Source organism: Pongo pygmaeus, chromosome 11 (assembly GCF_028885625.2).
Source record: "Pongo pygmaeus isolate AG05252 chromosome 11, NHGRI_mPonPyg2-v2.0_pri, whole genome shotgun sequence".
NCBI classification, from domain to species: Eukaryota; Metazoa; Chordata; class Mammalia; order Primates; family Hominidae; genus Pongo; species Pongo pygmaeus.
In genome coordinates, this window is record NC_072384.2 from 133,111,105 (window position 1) to 133,130,389 (window position 19,285).

The 19,285-nt window shown below is 58.2% G+C and overlaps 2 protein-coding genes across 3 annotated transcripts; both read left to right on the forward strand.

The window, feature by feature from the left end:
- Nucleotides 1–283: 283 nt before the first annotated feature.
- Nucleotides 284–5,621, forward strand: PRSS56 (serine protease 56). 2 transcript variants are annotated; one of them, XM_054477517.1, is made up of 13 exons: nt 284–591; nt 1,219–1,326; nt 1,710–1,760; nt 1,865–2,054; nt 2,409–2,508; nt 2,596–2,755; nt 2,954–3,096; nt 3,301–3,463; nt 3,659–3,832; nt 3,926–4,090; nt 4,194–4,256; nt 4,625–4,731; nt 5,121–5,621. In XM_054477517.1, the coding sequence occupies exons 1-13, from the start codon at nt 495–497 to the stop codon at nt 5,409–5,411; spliced, it is 1,812 nt and encodes a 603-aa protein (XP_054333492.1). In that variant the 5' UTR covers nt 284–494; the 3' UTR covers nt 5,412–5,621. The 2 variants fall into 2 exon arrangements, with proteins under 2 accessions (XP_054333492.1, XP_054333491.1); XM_054477516.1 differs by having other exon boundaries at nt 359–591; nt 3,656–3,832.
- A 484-nt stretch (nt 5,622–6,105) lies between these two features.
- CHRND (cholinergic receptor nicotinic delta subunit) lies at nt 6,106–16,925 on the forward strand. Its single transcript, XM_054477518.2, has 12 exons — nt 6,106–6,171; nt 6,435–6,580; nt 7,343–7,387; nt 8,223–8,332; nt 8,462–8,617; nt 8,823–8,932; nt 9,907–10,107; nt 11,284–11,395; nt 11,475–11,589; nt 14,192–14,396; nt 14,485–14,603; nt 15,389–16,925. Exons 1-12 carry the CDS (start codon nt 6,120–6,122, stop codon nt 15,569–15,571), a joined length of 1,554 nt encoding a protein of 517 aa, XP_054333493.1. The 5' UTR covers nt 6,106–6,119; the 3' UTR covers nt 15,572–16,925.
- The last annotated feature ends 2,360 nt before the right edge of the window (nt 16,926–19,285 follow it).

A 19,285-nucleotide genomic window follows, 5' to 3' on the forward strand; every position in this document is an offset into this window, starting at 1 on the left:
CCCCCATCCCAGCCCTGGAGCCAGGGCCCGCCCCCACCCAGCAGCCCCCCTCTGCCTGGCCTGCAGCCCAACCGTCAGCTCTTCTTCCCTGTCTTGGCCCCTTTGATGGAGCCGCAGAAACAAGGGCTCCTTTGACAGAAGGGGGGCTCAGAGCTGGGATGATGAGACTTCAAAGGTGAAGGTCAAGCCCACTACCCCACTCCTCCCCCAATCTTGGCCACCTTCCCGTGCACCCCTCCCCCAGGCTGTCCTCTATAAAGACCCCGCAGCCCCATTCCCCTGTGGGCTCCTAGGAGTTAAGGGCCAGGTGAGGGCTGACCAGGGAGGCGGGTAATTTTGATGTAAGAGAACGGGGTCAGATGATTTGAGGGACAAGAATTCAGTGCCTGGGGGCCGAAAGGCAGCAGAAGGCGGGCACCAAAGGATAGGCGCCCGGAAGGTGGACTCCGAGGAGGAGAGAGGACAGGGGTCTCTCACCCCAGCTCCTGGTCACCATGCTGCTGGCCGTGCTGCTGCTGCTACCCCTCCCAAGCTCATGGTTTGCCCACGGGCACCCACTGTACACGCGCCTGCCCCCCAGCACCCTGCAAGGTAAGTCCAGGCTGGCCTGAGAGCCGCGGAGTCGGGAGGAACGTAGAGGAAGTGGGACCCTGGGCGGGCGGGAACAGAAGAGCTTGTCACCCCCACTCATAAGGACCTTTGGCCCCTTCTGCCGACCCTGCTGCGAGAAGGGGCCAAGAACTGAGATATAGGTGGGAGAGGAGGGGTGTGGCGGGAAAGGGAAGGGGAGCTGTTGAGCATGCCGAAAGGAATGGAGAGAAGGCCCCATGAAGCAGAGAGAAACGGCCCGGGGCAGCACTACACCCTTCGCCGTCCCGGCTGAAGGTGGGCCACTCAAACACAGCTACTTTCAGTCAATAAAGCTGAGTTCTGCGATGTCTGTATCTTTGGGGTGGTGTCTTTACAAAAAGATTGTTAAGGAAAAGCACCTTTCAAAGATTCCAGTCCAGCTCAGTTGAATTAGGGAGACATCTTGGGCTGAGAACCTGGGACCACAGGCTCTGAGTGCTGGGGCCCAGCGTCCCCGGGGCTCACTTGCCTCCTCATTCTGTCCCAGGCTCGTGGGTCTCCCGAGGCAGGGCTCAGGGCTGGGGCCAGGAGGATGAGGCTGAGGCTCTTCCCCAACCACGCATGATTGTGTGCCCCCTGTCCCAGCAGTTCTGTCTGCCCAGGGGACTCAGGCGTTGCAGGCAGCCCAGAGGAGCGCCCAGTGGGCAATAAACCGAGTGGCGATGGAGATCCAGCACAGATCGCACGAGTGCCGAGGTGCCCACCCTGCCCCCCGTGCCCCAGTGAGCTTGCTGCCTACCCTGGGCCCATTCTGCTGCCTCTGTCCCTTCCTTCAGTCTTCACTCCCTCTTGGGGGCAGAGACTGTGTTGGGCCGCAACCCAGACTACGTTTGTGAAGGTCTGTCTCTCCGAGTGGAAAGGACACGCTAGGCTTGGGGCATGGCCTGTGCAAAGGCAGGGAGGCGGAAACACTCTGGGCTCCTGTGGTGACCAGGAGAAGTTCATGGTTGCTGAAATAGAACCTGTGTGGGCTGGAGGGCTGAGCGCAAAAGGAGAGATGGGGAGAGAGAGGCTTGGCCCAGCCTGGGGTGAGGACAGGCGAGAGGGCAGCAGTGAGACTCAAAGGTGTTTCTCCGCAGGATCTGGGCGCCCGAGGCCTCAAGCTCCCCTCCAGGACCCACCTGAGCCAGGTGAGGCTGAAAAGGCTCGAGGGGGCAGGCCTGAGAGCCGAGTGGGCCTCGAAGGCGAGGATGGCCAGAACATGTCCCTCGTGACACTCCTTGCCCCTTTCTAGGGCCGTGCGGCGAGAGGCGCCCGAGCACTGCCAACGTGACGCGGGCCCACGGCCGCATCGTGGGGGGCAGCGCGGCGCCGCCCGGGGCCTGGCCTTGGCTGGTGAGGCTGCAGCTCGGCGGGCAGCCTCTGTGCGGCGGCGTCCTGGTAGCTGCGTCCTGGGTGCTCACGGCAGCGCACTGCTTTGTAGGGTAAGTAGGACCCCCAGGCCCAGCCCAACTGGGGTCCCCGGCGCTGGGCCCCGCACCTGCCGCGTTTTCCGGCGGGCGACGTGCGGGAAAGGTGGTCTCTGCTGCCCCCTGGCGGCGGCCGGCCCCGGGCTTCCCCGTCTCAAGGCGCCGCGCCCGCCCCGCCAGGATGCCAGCCCGGAGGGGGTGGCATCGCTGGACGAGTTCGCCCCCTCTGGGGCGGGACCCCTCCCCGGCCCGCCCTCCCTGCCCCCAGGTGGAGAAAGCCCGGCATGCGAGCGGAGGGGCAGGGTCTCCGAGGGGCCTGCGGCGTGTGCCCCTGTCCTTCCTGAGTCTCAGCTGCCGCTCGACCCGCAGCGCCCCGAATGAGCTTCTGTGGACTGTGACGCTAGCCGAGGGGTCCCGGGGGGAGCAAGCGGAGGAGGTGCCAGTGAACCGCATCCTGCCTCACCCCAAGGTGAGAAGGCAGTCCCCAGGCCCCCAAGGCTGGGCACCGCACCCCCACCCGTGCCTCCTTGACCCTGCGCCGCCTCCCCCTCCTCAGTTTGACCCGCGGACCTTCCACAACGACCTGGCCCTGGTGCAGCTGTGGACGCCGGTGAGCCCGGGGGGACCGGCGCGCCCCGTGTGCCTGCCCCAGGAGCCCCAGGAGCCCCCTGCCGGAACCGCCTGCGCCATCGCGGGCTGGGGGGCCCTCTTCGAAGGTACTGGGCGTGGGTGAGCCGGCGCGTGGTGGGAAGAATTGGGGGTCCGAGGTAATAGAGTGTGGGGAGGCCGGGTTGCCTTGGAAAAATGCTGCCTGCTCTTTCAAAGGGGGAGGAATCAAGGAGGGGGGTGGGAAGGGGACCCTCCAGGCGGGGCTCTTGCCCTCCAAACCTGAGCCTTCCACCACTTCCCTGCAGACGGGCCTGAGGCTGAAGCAGTGAGAGAGGCCCGTGTTCCCCTGCTCAGCACCGACACCTGCCGAAGGGCCCTAGGGCCCGGGCTGCGCCCCAGCACGATGCTCTGCGCCGGGTACCTGGCGGGTGGCATTGACTCGTGCCAGGTACGAACCCAGTCTGATGAGAAAAGGCCGGCTGAGCCTCCCCAGGGCCACTACGGCCTCTTCCTTCCACGTCTGTCTGTCACTCGACTTCTCTGAGCCTCTCTGTCCTCATCCCTAAAATGGACACAAGCGGCAAGCTCGCACCTGCCAGGCAGGCGTCATAGGGGGCAGGTGAATGCAGCGTCCTCTCTCTTGGCCCCGCAGGGTGACTCGGGAGGCCCCCTGACCTGTTCTGAGCCTGGCCCCCGCCCTAGAGAGGTCCTGTTCGGAGTCACCTCCTGGGGGGACGGCTGCGGGGAGCCAGGGAAGCCCGGGGTCTACACCCGCGTGGCGGTGTTCAAGGACTGGCTCCAGGAGCAGATGAGCGGTGAGCGCCCTCTTTTCCAATGCCCCGTTCCCAGTGTCCCAACGGACAACCGTGGGACAAGCCCGTTTCCACCCGGCCCATGCCCATTCCCAGCTCCCTTCTGCCTCGGGAAAGCCTGTCTCCTTCCGGGGAAGGAGTGCGGGGGCTAGGGGCCCCAAACAGAGGGTGAGCTGACCCCTGTCCCGCCCGCAGCAGCCTCCTCCAGCCGCGAGCCCAGCTGCAGGGAGCTTCTGGCCTGGGACCCCCCCCAGGAGCTGCAGGCAGACGCCGCCCGGCTCTGCGCCTTCTATGCCCGCCTGTGCCCGGGGTCCCAGGGCGCCTGTGCGCGCCTGGCGCACCAGCAGTGCCTGCAGCGCCGGCGGCGATGCGGTCAGTTCTGTTCACCAGGACCCGGACGGGGGGCGGAGAGAAGGGGGCCTGGCCAGCCTCTGACCGCTGCTCCGACTCCTGTCCGGTCTGCAGAGCTGCGCTCGCTGGCGCACACGCTGCTGGGCCTGCTACGGAACGCCCAAGAGCTGCTCGGCCCGCGTCCGGGGCTGCGGCGCCTGGCCCCTGCCCTGGCTCGCCCCGCTCCAGCGCTCAGGGAGTCTCCCCTGCAACCCGCCCGCGAGCTGCGGCTGCACTCAGGTATCCCGCGCCCTCCAGCCCAGCCCAGCCCTGGCCCGGCCCCACCCGCGCGGCAGAGCCACTTTCTCCGCCGAGGCGGTCCCCTAACCCTGTGCCTCCCCAGGATCGCGGGCTGCAGGCACTCGGTTCCCGAAGCGGAGGCCGGAGCCGCGCGGAGAAGCCAACGGTAATGACGCCCCCTGCCGACCTTCCCGAGGGGATAGGCTGAGGGCCTGGACCAGGTTGGAAGCGCTTCTACTGCAGCTCCGGGAAGCGCTTACCCCGTGGGGCAACAGGGTGGACTCGCTCTCCCCTCCCCGCCATAGAGCATATGACTCTTTTGGAGTACTTGTGGTTTTAGCTCTCATCAGTGTCAAACAGAGATGCTTTGCCTGGTGTTACTGCTTAACTTCTCAGAGCCTCAGTTTCCCCATCTATAGCATAAGCGGATAAGTGTGTCCCCTGGGAGGCCATCCTGAGGTGCTGGTGGGAGCGCCACCCCCGGTTCCATACCGCAACGGTTCATTATTCCCGGGGCCTCTCCTCTTCCTCCAGGCTGCCCTGGGCTGGAGCCCCTGCGACAGAAGTTGGCTGCCCTGCAGGGGGCCCATGCCTGGATCCTACAGGTCCCCTCGGAGCACCTGGCCATGAACTTTCATGAGGTAGGTTCCCAGGCTTCCAGACTCCTTCACGGTGGCCTGGGAAGGCTGAGACCCAGCCCAGGGAAGATGCAGAGGGCTCAGCCCCGATACCCTCCCAGCAGCCTGGGGTCGCCTCTGCCCCAGCTCTGGGGGGAGGTAGAGGGTCCGAGGGAAGGGAGTGGGGCCTGCGGAGTGTGAGCCAGGCCACTGGGGGTGGTGGTGGGGAGAGTGAGTAGAGGGGTGGGTGGGAGTGTCCACGTGAGCGGGAAATGAGCAGGGTTTCCGGGAGAAAGGGAGGAGCACGGGTCTAGGTGAGAGTTTCTGGGGCCCAGGGGGAGAGGGGGTGACCTCTGGGGTTTCAACTCAGGAGTGAGTTTCTGGGCCCCTGATCCCCACTCCTCCCTCTGTAGGTCCTGGCAGATCTGGGCTCCAAGACACTGACCGGGCTCTTCAGAGCCTGGGTGCGGGCAGGCTTGGGGGGTCGGCATGTGGCCTTCAGCGGCCTGGTGGGCCTGGAGCCGGCCACACTGGCTCGCAGCCTCCCCCGGCTGCTGGTGCAGGCCCTGCAGGCCTTCCGCGTGGCTGCCCTGGCAGAAGGGGAGCCCGAGGGACCCTGGATGGATGTAGGGCAGGGGCCTAGGCTGGAGAGGAAGGGGCACCACCCACTCAACCCTCAGGTACCCCCCGCCAGGCAACCCTGAGCCATGTCTGGGCCCCCAGCCCCTGGGGAGGACCTACTGCTCCCAGGGGCTGAGAGGGGTTCAGGAGCATAATGACAAACTGTCGCTGCCACAGTGGCTGGGTGTGTGTGGGTGGGATGGGGTGGGGGTCCTGGGCCCCCCGTGTCTTCCCAGGTTTACAATCAGAGAATCACAGCTGCTTTAATAAATGTTATTTATAATACACGGAAACAACTCTGGAGCTTTCTTGGGGTGGGACCTGGTGGGTGGACATTCAGTCTCAGGGGTGGGGCCCAGGCAGGGCTGCCTCTGGAAGCAGTTGGCAAGGGTAACAGAGGCTGGAAAGGGGCTGTGAGGCCCCCATCTGAGCCTATCTCCTGCCTCCTGAGAAGCAGCAGCAGCTGGCCTGCCTGTTGCCCCGCCCCCGTGCATGGCTGCCCAGCACTGGCCCCAGTGCCCTGTGTCTCCGCCCAGCGCCTCCCGGCCCTCCCTCCCCACCCCCCACCTCTGAGATGCGGGGAGTCCCAGCCTGGGATCTTTGCCCCATGTCCTTGGGCTCCTGCCCTGGCTGGCCCGTCCCCCACCGCCATGAGGTGTCAGATTGCGTTTCCGGCTGCCTCTTCCCGTTGACCCCCTCCTCCCCCAACACCTGTCCCCTCTCCCGCCCACCCTCATTCCACAGCCCTGTAGACGGGAGGGGCAGATGCACGTCCCAGTCAGAGGGATGGGATGGAAGGGCCAGTGCTGTCACTGGGGCTGCTGGCTGCCCTGGCGGTGTGTGGTAAGGGAAGACATCCTCCCCACCCTGGGGTCCCCCGTGATGCCCACCCAGGCCCCACACCGCATGGCTCCTCTCACTCACTGCACTCCCACTCTGCCATCTCTCCCTGTGCGGGGCCGCCTTCTGGGGTCCCCACTCCCAGGGAGTGGTTGGATTCCCCAGTGCTCATCCCAACCTCATGGTCCAGCAGGACCTCAGGGCAGCTTCCTTCCTGAGTCCCCTGCCCAGTGCCCCATTCAGTCCTTGTCCCTGACCCTCCCCAGGCAGCTGGGGGCTGAACGAGGAGGAGCGGCTGATCCGGCACCTGTTTCAAGAGAAGGGCTACAACAAGGAGCTCCGGCCCGTGGCACACAAAGAGGAGAGCGTGGACGTTGCCCTGGCCCTCACACTCTCCAACCTCATCTCCCTGGTGAGAGGCCCTCCGTGGGTCGGGAGGGAGGGCGGGGACGGCTTTCCAGGACCAGGATAGCCATGGACGAAGCTAGAAGCCCCCACCTGGCCTATGGCCGCTCCCTTGCTGCGGCTGCTCTGTGCCCTGAGAGGCTGCTGTCCTGCCCCTCCAGTGTCAGCTCTGGGGTGTCCCCCATTCACACCCATAGCATGCCCCATCTGTGACACACTTCAGAGGCAACCGGTCCTCTCTGCTCCCTGGCTGCCCACCCACTCCTGACTGTGAGTGATCAGGGCCCAGATGCCATGGTTTCCCTGGCTGCCCACCCACTCCTGACTGTGAGTGATCAGGGCCCAGATGCCATGGTTTCCCTGGTTGCCAGTTGAGGGTGGGTGAATGTAGGCTGGGTGCAGTGACTCATGCCTGTAATCCCAGCACTTTGGGAGGCCGAGGTGGGCGGATCACCTGAGGTCAGGAGTTCGAGACCAGCCTGGCCAACATAGTAAAACCTGATCTCTACTAAAAATACAAAAATTAGCCGGGTGTGATGGTGTGCGCCTGTAATCCCAGCTACTAGGAAGGCTGAGGCAGGAGAATCGCTCGAACCCAGGAGGCAGAGGTTGCAGGTTGCAGTGAGCCGAGATCGTGCCACTGCACTCCATCCTGGGCAATTGAGCAAGACTCCGGAAAAAAAAAAAAGAGAGAGAGAGAGAGTGGGTGAATGTGTGCGGATAAAAGAATGATATGGCCCTGAACGATGGCCCTACCGTCTAATTACAGAAAGAAGTTGAGGAGACCCTCACTACCAACGTGTGGATAGAGCACGTAAGAATGCCCCTCCCAGCCGGGCACGGTGGCTCACGCCTGTAATCCCAGCACTTTGGGAGGCCGAGGGGGGTGGATCACGAGGTCAGGAGATTGAGACCATCTTGGCTAACACGGTGAAACCCCGTCTCTACTAAAAATACAAAAAATTAGCCAGGTGTGGTGGTGGGTACCTGTAGTCCCAGCTACTCAGGAAGCTGAGGCAGGAGAATGGTGTGAACCCAGGAGGCGGAGCTTGCAGCGAGCTGAGATTGCGCCACTGCACTCCAGCCTGGGTGACAGAACAAGACTCCGTCTCAAAAAAAAAAAAAAAAAAAAAAAAAAAAGAGAATGCCCCTCCGAGAGCCGGTGGAGTGGGGGAGGGAATGCAGGGCACCAGGTTGCTTCCGCTTGGAGATCCCATCTGCCTTGGACACTGTTCTCCAGGAGGGGTTGGTGCCTCCCTACAGGGAAGCCCCAGGCCCAACCGTCCTTCCCCCACCTAGTGCCCTCACCAGCCCTGATGTCACCTTCAAGTGGATTAGGATTCACGTGTTGGAAAATTGCCACTTTATCTTGATGTTTATTAGAAAACATTCTCCTCCTGCCTGTCAAAAGTCCACAATACGGACACAAATCTTCTATGCTCACAGTAGAAATAATGCTCCCTTATTGTGCAGTGAGCATCCTGCACAGCTGTCCATGACAGACCTGAATCCACACTCTGTACCTGCCTTCCCCAAACCTCTTTTGTCACAGCTCTCAGACCCTGTTCAGTCTTCTCTCAGGGAAGTGGGGGGAGCCAGGAGCCTGGATGGCTGCAGAGTGCACTGGTGACATGCCTTTGGGATTCCAGGGCTGGACAGACAACCGGCTGAAGTGGAATGCTGAAGAATTTGGAAACATCAGTGTCCTGCGCCTCCCCCCGGACATGGTGTGGCTCCCAGAGATTGTGCTGGAGAACAAGTTGAGCCAAGCCCTCCCTGACCTCCCCTCTGTCACCCTGCCTCCTTTCCTTAAGCCTCCTCTGCCTCCCTCAACTCTGCCAGTCCTGAGTGGCCAGAGCTCACTATGGTTCTTATCCCTGTCCCCCAGCAATGACGGCTCCTTCCAGATCTCCTACTCCTGCAACGTGCTTGTCTACAACTATGGCTTCGTGTACTGGCTGCCACCTGCCATCTTCCGCTCCTCCTGCCCCATCTCTGTCACCTATTTCCCCTTTGACTGGCAGAACTGCTCCCTCAAGTTCAGGTGTGCCCATTTCTCCAGCCACCCATCACCCCAAAGCACCCTGCCAGAGGCCAAAGAAGGTGACTGAAGCACCCTCAGACAGAGGCCCCTGCCCTGTCTGGATTAGTGCTGCGCTCCCCACAATGGTCCTCTCTTACCAGCCCTTCCCCACTCTGTGGCCCCAGTCACTGGCCGAGTGTCACTCTCTGCCCATTGCCCTCCCCAGTTCCCTCAGGTACACAGCCAAAGAGATCACCCTGAGCCTGAAACAGGATGCCGAAAAGAACCGCACCTACCCCGTGGAGTGGATCATCATTGACCCTGAAGGCTTCACAGGTGCTGGAAGCAGACACCAGTGGGTGGGCAGGTCCCTCAGACACACACACACAGACACACTGGCACTGCCCACCCCAGAGATACAAACGTGCACACACACACGCACTTAGGATACCGATACACAGCTACTCACACACGCAGCTAGACACAGAAGGGCAGACACATGCCCACCCACAGAGGAGCACACAGACACTCACACTTCCTGAATGCAAAGCTATCCCAAAGGCAGAGAGAGAAGGTGCCAGGGCCCTCCCCACGCCCCTGCCCAGGCCGGGAAGTCATGCTTCTCCCACATGAGATGCCTGTGGCTGACAGGGGTTTAGTCTTTCCTGTGCCTGGTGAGCCCAGGGGTGTGGTTGGCATGAGGGCTGTGTCATCCTGATGGGGGTGTCTGCCACCCCTCCTGACATCCTCATCCCTGATCTGTACCCAGGCTCGGATCCTCCATGGGGCCTACCACTCGCCCCGTCCATCAGAAGGGACCCTGTCTCACTGTCTCAGGCTGGCACATCATGGCAGGGATAGTTTTACTGTCACTGTCTCATCATCCCCAAGGCCCAGGCCGAGAAGGAGTGGCTCAATTAATGTCCAGGAGGGTTTTCTTTGTTACTTAGAAAGACAGGCTCAATGTCTGAAAGCATTTGTTTGACTTGGTGTCTTAATCTGCAATACCTATTTTTGGCTCGTGTATCTTTTGAGCCAAAAGATACTCCTTATTTGAGTCCTGTATGGCCTCAGCTTCTATTTTTTCTGAAAAGATAAAAAAGAAATCAGTCACAGAGGAAGATTTCCCCTCACAGATGGAAACTTCCATCCCGACCCCCCAGGGAATGACACCCACCAGCGGGACCCCGTAGACAGCCCATCCGCGTCTCTGGACTGGCTTGCCCTGCCCAGCCCCTCATTCTGTCCCCAGGCCCTGCCCAGCTCCCTTGGCCTGGCCTGACCCTAAGATGTCCATGTGCCGCCCTCAGAGAACGGGGAGTGGGAGATAGTCCACCGACCGGCCAAGGTCAACGTGGACCCCAGAGCCCCTCTGGACAGCCCCAGCCGCCAGGACGTCACCTTCTACCTCATCATCCGCCGCAAGCCCCTCTTCTACATCATCAACATCCTGGTGCCCTGCGTGCTCATCTCCTTCATGGTCAACCTGGTCTTCTACCTACCAGCCGACAGTGAGCCTCCAGGCCCCATCCCCTGCTCCCCCTCCCCAAGCCCACCTGAGCATAGCCAGCCCCAGTCCTGCCCCCTCACTTCCTCCTGGGAGCCACCTGGGGTCTCCATTCCTGGAGCTCCCTGCCTGGGTCCAGGTGTGACGGCCAGGTGGCCACCCAGAGGGAGGGCTGTATGATTCTGGGCAACATCCCCAAATGGACAGGGCAGGGCATCTCCAAGATGCTACTTCCCATGGACTCTCAGAAGAACTGCTAAACTGTCCCTCTGTCAGGGCAGAGACCAAGTCCCTTATGGTCACCAGTATGTGACCGTGGGCCTGGCACACAGGAGGTCCTCAAATGTTGAACCAGTGGGTGAATAACAGGGTCTCTAGGACAGTAGGGTGTGAGGCAGAAAACCCATCTATGCTCACCTGACTCTATGAGGCAGTGGTTTACAAGTTCAGAATATTTACTATGAGCAGGGCATAGTGAGTCCCAGGGTCAAAGGCCACCCAGCCCCTGCCCCTGGCAGGACTTGAGGAGGGAGAAAGGGGGCACCTTCCATCTGCAGTGGGGTTGGGAGGGCTCCTAGAGGAGGTGGAGTTTGAATGGACTTGAGCAGCATTGGGTGGGGCTACCACAGGCAGGAGGAGCAATGCCAATAAGGAGGGGGCCAGGCAGGGGCTGAGGGGACCTCAGCAGGGGAGCCCCCCTTCCCGCCCTTGCCATCACGTGCAGGAGCTCAGGTGGGAAGAGCAAGACAGCACTGGCCTGGGGTCTCTGAGTGAGGGGCTGACAGTTGGGGTGTTATCCTGGTTCTACAAGGACAACCTGGTGCTTTCTAAGCAGGGAGTAAGCACGCAGGTCTGTGCTCCAGGAAGGTTCAGTGGCGTGGGTGGGTTGTGACAGCTGATTTTCATGAGCACTTACCCAGTGCCAGGCAGAGTCATGTGTGTTAAACACACTCTCTCACCACATTTAACAGTTGAGAAAACTGATGCACAGAGAGGTTGGGCTACTTGCCCAAGGTCACCCAGCTAGTAAGTGGCAGAGCTGAGATTTGCACCCAGGCACTCGAGCTCCATAACCCGTAATTTTCATCAGGGTACGATGGTACTACAGAGGTGCCAGGGGCCACAGTGGGACCCTCTAGGACTGGTGCCCCAAGGTCACAGCTAAGTCTGGCTTCCCCAGGTGGCGAGAAGACATCAGTGGCCATCTCGGTGCTCCTGGCTCAGTCTGTCTTCCTGCTGCTCATCTCCAAGCGTCTGCCCGCCACATCCATGGCCATCCCCCTTATCGGCAAGTGAGTGACGCCCAAGCCCAGCCCCACCCTGCTTGCCCAGCCCAGCCCTGGGGGCTCCAAGCTAAGTGTTTGCCCACAGGTTCCTGCTCTTCGGCATGGTGCTGGTCACCATGGTTGTGGTGATCTGTGTCATCGTGCTAAATATCCACTTCCGAACACCCAGCACCCATGTGCTGTCTGAGGGGGTCAAGAAGGTGAGTACTTGGCCTGGTGCAAAGGCTCACCACTATAATCCGGGCACTTCAGGAGGCTGAGGCGGGAGAATCTCTTGAGCCCAGGAGTTGGAGACCAGCCTGGGCAACATAGAGACACCCCTGTCTCTACAAACAATCAAAAAAATTAGCCAGGTATGATGGTGCATGCTTGTAGTCCCAGCTACTCAAGAGGCTGAGGTGGATCACTTGAGCCTGGGAGGTCAAAGCTGCCGTGAGCTGTGATCGTGCCAGGGCACTCCAGCCTGGGCAACAGAGTGAAATCGTGTCTCAAAAAAAACAAAGGAAATGAGCACTCTCAATAGCCAAAAGCTGGAGATTGAGCCAGGTACAGTGGCTCACACCTGGAGTCTCAGCTACTCGGGAGGCTGAGGTGGGAGGATCCCGGGAACCCAGGAGTTGGAGTTTGCAGTGTGCTATGATCACATCACTGCACCCCAGTCTGGGCAACAGATCGAGACCCCATCTCTAAAAAAAAACAAAAACAAAAACAAAGCAGGGGCTGGGCATGGTAGCTCACACCTGTAATCCCAGCACTTTGGGAGGCTGAGGTGGGTGGATTACCTGAGGTCAGGAGTTCGAGACCACCCTAGCCAACATAGTGAAACCCCGTCTCTACTAAAAATACAAAAATTAGCCGGGCGTGATAGCGTGCACTTGTAATCCCAGCTACTCGGGGGGCTGAGGTACAAGAATCACTTGAACCTGGGAGGTGGAGGTTGCAGTGAGCTGAGATCCCACCACTGCACCCCAGCCTGGGCGACAAGAGACAAGAGCGAAACTCTGTCTCCAAAAAAAAAAAAAAAAAAAAAAAAATCTGGAAGTTGTCCAAAGGCCATCTGTAGAACGAGTAAAGACACTGGACGTATACTCCCACGGGAGTGCTGCTCAGCAGTGCAGAAGCACCCGTGGCTGCTGCACCCCTGCACGTGTAGTGTAGGGGTGAACCTACACTGGCACAGTGTTCTGTGAAAGAAACCAGATGCAGCAGCACCTGCTGCAGGCCTCACTTTGTAAGAAGTTCAAGAACAGGCCAAATCAATGTTTGGTGATGGAAGTCAGAATGGTGGCTATCTCTGGGGCTGGGAGGGAACTGAGTGGGGGCAGGTGTGAGGGAGACTTTTGGGGATGGTGTTCACTATCTCATCACTGGTGATTTACCCAGTGGAAAGCATCTGTAAAAATTCATCTAGCGGCCAGGCGTGGTGGCTCACGCCTGTAATCCCAGCACTTCGGGAGGCTGAGATGGGCGGATCACGAGGTCAGGAAATCGAGACCATCCTTACTAACACGGTGAAACCCCATCTCTACTAAAAATACAAAAAATTAGCCGGGCGTGGTTGCAGGCACCTGTAGTCCCAGCTACTCGAGAGGCTGAGGCAGGAGAATAGCATGAACCCAGGAGGCGGAGCTTGCAGTAAGCGGAGATCGCACCACCGCAGTCCAGCCTGGGTGACAGAGCGAGACTCTGTCTCAAAAAAAAAAAAAAAAAATTCATCTAGCTATATACTTAAGATGTGCTCATTCCACTGTATGCTGCAACTCAGAAGGAAGAAGGGGAGGACTGAGTGCAGGGTGCTCAGGAGGGGGCTGCCCTTGCCTCTCGGCTACTGCAGAGCCGGCTGGCTGTTCTGGGACAGCTGAAGGCAGTTTAGCAACTCTCTTTTTTTTTTTTTTTTTTGAGATGGAGTCTCCCTCTGTTGCCCAGGCTGGAGTGCAGTGGTTCGATCTCAGCTCACTGCAACCTCTGTCTCCCAGGTTCAAGTGATTTTCATGCCTCAGCCTCCTAAGTAGCTGGGATTACAGGCGCCCGCCACCATGCCCGGCTAATTTTTGTATTTTTAGTAGAGATGTGTTTCATCACGTTGGCCATGCTGGTCTCGAACTCCTGACCTCAAGTGATCCACCCGCCTCGGCTTCCCAAAGAGCTGGGACTATAGGCGTGAGCCACTGTGCCCGGCCTTAGCAACTCTTTTTGTCTTTCAGCATTTGATGGGGGAGACTCTAGCATTTGGAGCATTTACCTTAGTTTTTGGTCTTTAATTAATCATTTTTAGCGAATGGGTTCTGCTCCACACCATGGGTGATGTGGGAGAGCTGGAAGCAACCTGCACGTGCATCAGTAGGAGATCGGGGAATCAATGACAGAGTCAGACGGGGGAGCACTTTGTGGCAGCCAGGAATGAAGTCACAGATGTTAGGATGTGTAAAGGTCACCCCATGCTTGTAAAATGGCCTTTCTTGGCCAGGCACAGTGCCTCACACCTGTAATCCCAGCACTTTGGGAGGCCAAGTCAGGCGGATCACGAGGTCAGGAGAGCAAGACCATCCTGGCCAACATGGTGAAACCCCATCTCTACTAAAAATACAAAAATTAGCTGGGCGTGGTGGCACGTGCCTGTAGTCCCAACTACTTGGGAGGCTGAGGCAGAAGAATCACTTGAACCTGGGAGGTGGAGGTTGCAGTGAGCCGAGATCGCGCCACTGCACTCCAGCCTGGTGACAGAATGAGACTCCGTCTCAAAAACAAAAAACAAAAAACGAAAAACAACGCCTTTCTTGTGGCCCCTTGACATGGCCCCAGCTCTTCCTGGAGACCCTGCCGGAGCTCCTGCACATGTCCCGCCCAGCAGAGGATGGACCCAGCCCTGGGGCCCTGGTGCGGAGGAGCAGCTCCCTGGGATACATCTCCAAGGCCGAGGAGTACTTCTTGCTCAAGTCCCGCAGTGACCTCATGTTCGAAAAGCAGTCAGAGCGGCACGGGCTGGCCAGGCGCCTCACCACTGCACGTGGGTCCCCCCTAGTCTTGGTTTTCAGCCCATCTGTGGGAGGTGGGTGGAGGCAGGCCTCATACCCTCTCTGGCCCCTTGTCCGTAGGCCGGCCCCCAGCAAGCTCTGAGCAGGCCCAGCAGGAACTCTTCAATGAGCTGAAGCCAGCTGTGGATGGGGCAAACTTCATTGTTAACCACATGAGGGACCAGAACAATTACAATGAGGTAAGGGACCACAGGATTGCCATGTACAGGTGTTCAAGTAGGGCACTGATTAAGTGTATTCTATCTTAAGAGGGCAGGGTTCCCCTTAGAGACACATACCAACTTAGATGAGGGAGTTAATGTGATACAGATTCCAGGCCCCCCCAGGGAGAGAGAACTCCTGCCTGGCACCCTATAGCAGCACTGGGGCCAGGCACACACACATAGGCACACAGCTCCACCCTGTCCAGGCCACACTCTGAGCATCCCTTAGGGTCCCTTCTTTCTCCCAGCTGCCAATCATCTTCTATCCCTACTCAGTTCCAAGCCTGATACTCCAGACAGAACCAGACATTTTAAAGGTAGCCATATATGGTTATTCAACATTATACAACTTCTAAAAATTCTCTCTTGAGAAAGGGCACCTTTTCCCAGTTCACATATGGGCTGGCAGCAGCCCTGACTTGCTGGGATGGGGGAGAAGAAGAGAGGGGTCTATCCACCTTCCTAAGCCCCTAGGAGAGACCCCTGGGCCTCAGTTTCTCTCTAGCCCCAGAGCCCTGTGCTACAGCAGAGAGGGAGGCTATGGTCTGTTCTCTGCCTCCTCAACAGAGTGATCAGCCCTGCCTGTGGCCAGAGGGGCCTGGGACCTTGCTGGGGACAAGCCGGCATTATCCTGCAAGCCCGAGGCAGCCTCTGCAGGCACACTGAGCCGCCCTCTGCCTCCATGGCTGGGTCCCAGCTTGGGGGTGGGACTTTGTGGCCTGAGGCCCTCTTCACCCCACTCTCTCTGCCCCTACCCACAGGAGAAAGACAGCTGGAACCGAGTGGCCCGCACAGTGGACCGCCTCTGCCTGTTTGTGGTGACGCCTGTCATGGTGGTGGGCACAGCCTGTATCTTCCTGCAGGGCGTTTACAACCAGCCACCACCCCAGCCTTTTCCCGGGGACCCCTACTCCTACAACGTGCAGGACAAGCGCTTCATCTAGGGCGGGCCTGTGGGGGAGCCAGGAGACAGCAGGGTCTGAGAGAGGAGCCACGGTCCCTAATGACACCCACTCCTAGCCCTGAGGCTCACACCCCTCAGACTGGGGAAGAGTCCAAGGAAGGGAGGGAGCAGCCACTCCTCAATGCTCAATGGCTCCCCTGAAATCAAGACAGGGGCCACCTGAGACAGTCTGAGGGTGGACATCGGCTACAGCGGGTGGGCAGGACAATTTTGGGGGAGGCCTAAGGCTGGTTCAGGGGCCAGGGAGGAGGCCACTCAGGGTGGCCTCAGGGGGAGAGCTCTGATAGGGGTGAGACAGATAGGGCCCCTTCTCTGCTCCTCCTCCCCCAAGGTGTGGGGTAGAGCAGGCAGGAATCTGCGCCTTCACTCTCTGGCCCCTCCAGCCTCCCTCTTTCCACCTACCCTTCAACCTCAGGCTTCTGAGGCCTCAACTGGGAGTGAGGCTGAGGACACCTCCCTCCCTCCAGACCCCAGAGTATCCTTTCCTAGCTCTTTCTGCGTTGACCACTCTGCCTAGGACCCTTTGGGAAGTTGAGGACTAGAGTGGAAAGGTCAGGATTGACATCCACAAAGACTTGGGGTCAGCCTGAGGTTGCACACAAAATCCTAGAGGACCAGAACGCAGCACCTCTACCCAAAAGGCCCCTGCCCTCCAGCACCTACTTCTCTCCTAAGTAGGGTTGCCATGCATTATTTGGGGCATACATATTCCAAAAAATCATTCATTGTTTCTCTGAAATTTGTCTCGTTTTTTATTTGCTAAATCTAGCAACCCTATCCCAAAGGCAGCCTCCACTCAATCCTATCCTGAGGGCCAAAGGCCAAGGCTGCAGGAATTGGGAGACAAGGGTCTGTTTGTATGGCGGCCCACCTCCAAGATGGCCCCAGTGATGCCCAGTATTCACACCCTTGTGCAGTCCCCTCACTCTGCACCAGGGTGGGTCTGGGCAACCAATAGAATGAGGCAGAAGTGATGGTACCTCACTTCCCAGATTCAGTTAGGAAAGACTATGGCCTCTTTCTTGCTCATTAGCCCTCATTCTCACATCAGTTGGATCTCTCACTTTGGGGAAGCCAGCCGGCATGTTGAGGAGCCCTATGGAGAGGCCCACATGGCAAGGAACTAAGGCCTCCTGCCAACAGCCACGTGAGTGAATGTGGAAATGGATCCTCTGCCCCAGTAGGGCCTTCGGATGAGATCACAGCCCAGTAGACATCTTATGTGCAGCCCCCTGAAAGTCCCTAAGCCAGAACCACCAGCTAAGTGGCTCCTGGATTCCTGACCCCCAGAAAGTGTGTTGAGATAATAAATGTGTGTTGTTTTAAGTGACAAAGTTTTGGTGTCTTTTGTTAAACCAGCAATGTGACCTTGAGTAAGCCGCTCCTCATCTCTTACCTTCCATTTTCTAATCTGCAAAATGTGTGTCTAGTAAGTCCTAGTCATGGGGTGTTGTGAAAATTGAATTTCTAGTAGGAGCATTTTCATGTGACCTGCACATTTAATGGGTGGTGATTTAACCCATTTTCCTCAAGGGAGAATTGGTGACCTCATTAACTCAGATATACAGAAGGTGAGATTTTTAGTGTTTAGATGTAACCAAGGAAAAAGAAAAACCATTTAAAACCAAAACTGACCCTAGTAACTTCTGCCTTCCAGCATGAACTATTCACAAAATTCAAGGTACAAATCTTTAATTTTCCTGTCTAAATAGGAAAGCCTGTCTAAATAGGAAAGCTCACACCTGTCAGGTGAGCAGGAAGTCTGAGACTTCCCCAGGAATAGTCCATCAACTCAGGGAGGGTCCGTCTTGTGCACAGAGATGAGAGTCTAGGGCCCTCAGCCACAGTTTTTGCTTCTCTCTGCCTCATGGTGGCGCTGCTGGCTGCAGGTCTTGGTTCAACAACCAGGTGAGTCCTCAGTTCTATTAGGCCGTGCTCAAGTGGCTGTGGACTTCCAGAGAAGACAACCCCAAAATGTCACACAAAACCGGGGGGGTGCCTCCTGCACAGACTCTCAGGTCACCACAGTTTCCACCAGAGGCACCCGCTCCCCCAGCACGGTGGTGCTGTCAGGACTGGTCCACTCTGACTGACATGGAACTCCATCTTCTGTCCCCAGGAAGCCATGCTCACAGGCGCAGCTTTCCGGGAAGCCAGAGAGTGTTCCTTACTCTCTCCAGACCAACAGGGCTACCTGCTCTCTTTCAATGGACAGCGAATCAGTAATACACTGGCCTGCAAGGAACAGAAAGCTCAAGGAATTGTAGCTTAAACACATACGGTTTCCTTTTTCTCACATAATAATAATAGGGAGGCGGAGGTGATCACGTTGGCTCAGCTGTCTAACAAAGCTATCAGGGACCCAGGCATTTTGCCATCTGCACAGCCCTGCCTCCATGGCAAGTTGGCTTCTGTCCTCAGACCTGTTGGCCCCAGTTTGTGAGCTGACAGCCACAGCTGCACACTTAGCACCTATGTTCAGGCAGAAAAGGGCCAGCCATTTCTGACCCCTTTCATCAAGAAGCAAAACTTTTCCACAGGTCGGGCACAGTGGCTCACGCCTGTAATCACAGCACTTTGGGAGGCCGAGGCGGCTGGATCACCTGAGGTCAGGAGTTCAAGACCAGCCTGACGAACATGGTGAAACCCCCTCTCTACTAAAAATACAAAAATTAGATAGGCGTAGTGGCGCCCGCCTGTAATCCCAGCTACTCAGGAGGCTGAGGCAAGAGAATTGCTTGAACCCAGGAGGCAGAGGTTGCAGTGAGCCGAGATCAAGCCATTGTACTCCAGCCTTGGCGACAAGAGTGAAACTCCGTCTCAAAGAAAAAAAAACACATTTCCATAAAGCTCCAGTAGACATCCCGCAGGTCAAAACATCACATGGCTAGCCTATCTGAAGGGAGACTAGGAAATGAGTATCTTGCTCTACCAGCCATTATAACAGAGGGTGGCAAAGGAGAAGTAGTGTTAGACAATTCTACAGATGATTTTCTGTGAATGGGTCCTGTCCCTGCACACGTAACCCCTCCAAGAAACTTCCATTCTTCATTGATGATTTACCCTTCGGAGAACACCAAGAAGCCTTCTAGGCCGTCTCTCCCAGAGCATAGAGAGAGAGAAAACAGGAGGGTGGGGGGTAGGGGATGCAGGGACAGGTGGTCCACTGTTTGGCAGTGCTTCCTGATCATGGAGACCATTGATGAATTTGGTAAAGTGTGGGCATGGAGGAGAGTAAAGAGGTGGAGAGAAACTGGTCTGCAAAAGAGGATAAGAAAACTGCATCTAGGGGGACCAGAGGGCAAAATGGAAAGGCAAGGGTCTCAGAAGTGAGAAGGAAACAAGGGCTTTGTAAATTCCAGGAAAAGTGGGCCACACAGAGAGAAGCTCAGTGGGGGTGATGCCCAGGGAGGGGGAAGCTCAGGGACGGGGAAGCTCAGGGAGGAGGAAGCTCAGGGAAAGGGAACCCCAGTGAGGGGGAAGCTTAGAGAGGGAGAAGCTCAGGGAGGGGGAAGCTCTGGGAGGAGGAAGCTCAGGGAAAGGGAAGCCCAGTGAGGGGGAAGCTCAGCGAGGGGGAAGTTCAGGGAGAGGGATGCTGAGTGAGGGGGATGCCGAGTGAGGGGGAGGCCGAGCGAGGGGGATGCACAGTGAGGGGGATGCCAAGTGGCAGGCCAAGATGGGCGGATCACTTCAG

Bases quoted from the DNA above. Each gene is read 5' to 3' on its own strand.
- CHRND (XM_054477518.2), top strand. From the start codon at position 6,120: ATGGAAGGGCCAGTGCTGTCACTGGGGCTGCTGGCTGCCCTGGCGGTG. The intron at 11,396-11,474 runs GTGAGTGACGCC...GTTTGCCCACAG, and splicing joins GCCATCCCCCTTATCGGCAA to GTTCCTGCTCTTCGGCATGG. The intron at 14,604-15,388 runs GTAAGGGACCAC...CCCTACCCACAG, and splicing joins ACCAGAACAATTACAATGAG to GAGAAAGACAGCTGGAACCG.
- PRSS56 (XM_054477516.1), top strand. From the start codon at position 495: ATGCTGCTGGCCGTGCTGCTGCTGCTACCCCTCCCAAGCTCATGGTTT. The intron at 2,055-2,408 runs GTAAGTAGGACC...CTCGACCCGCAG, and splicing joins GCAGCGCACTGCTTTGTAGG to CGCCCCGAATGAGCTTCTGT. The intron at 4,257-4,624 runs GTAATGACGCCC...CTCTTCCTCCAG, and splicing joins GCCGCGCGGAGAAGCCAACG to GCTGCCCTGGGCTGGAGCCC.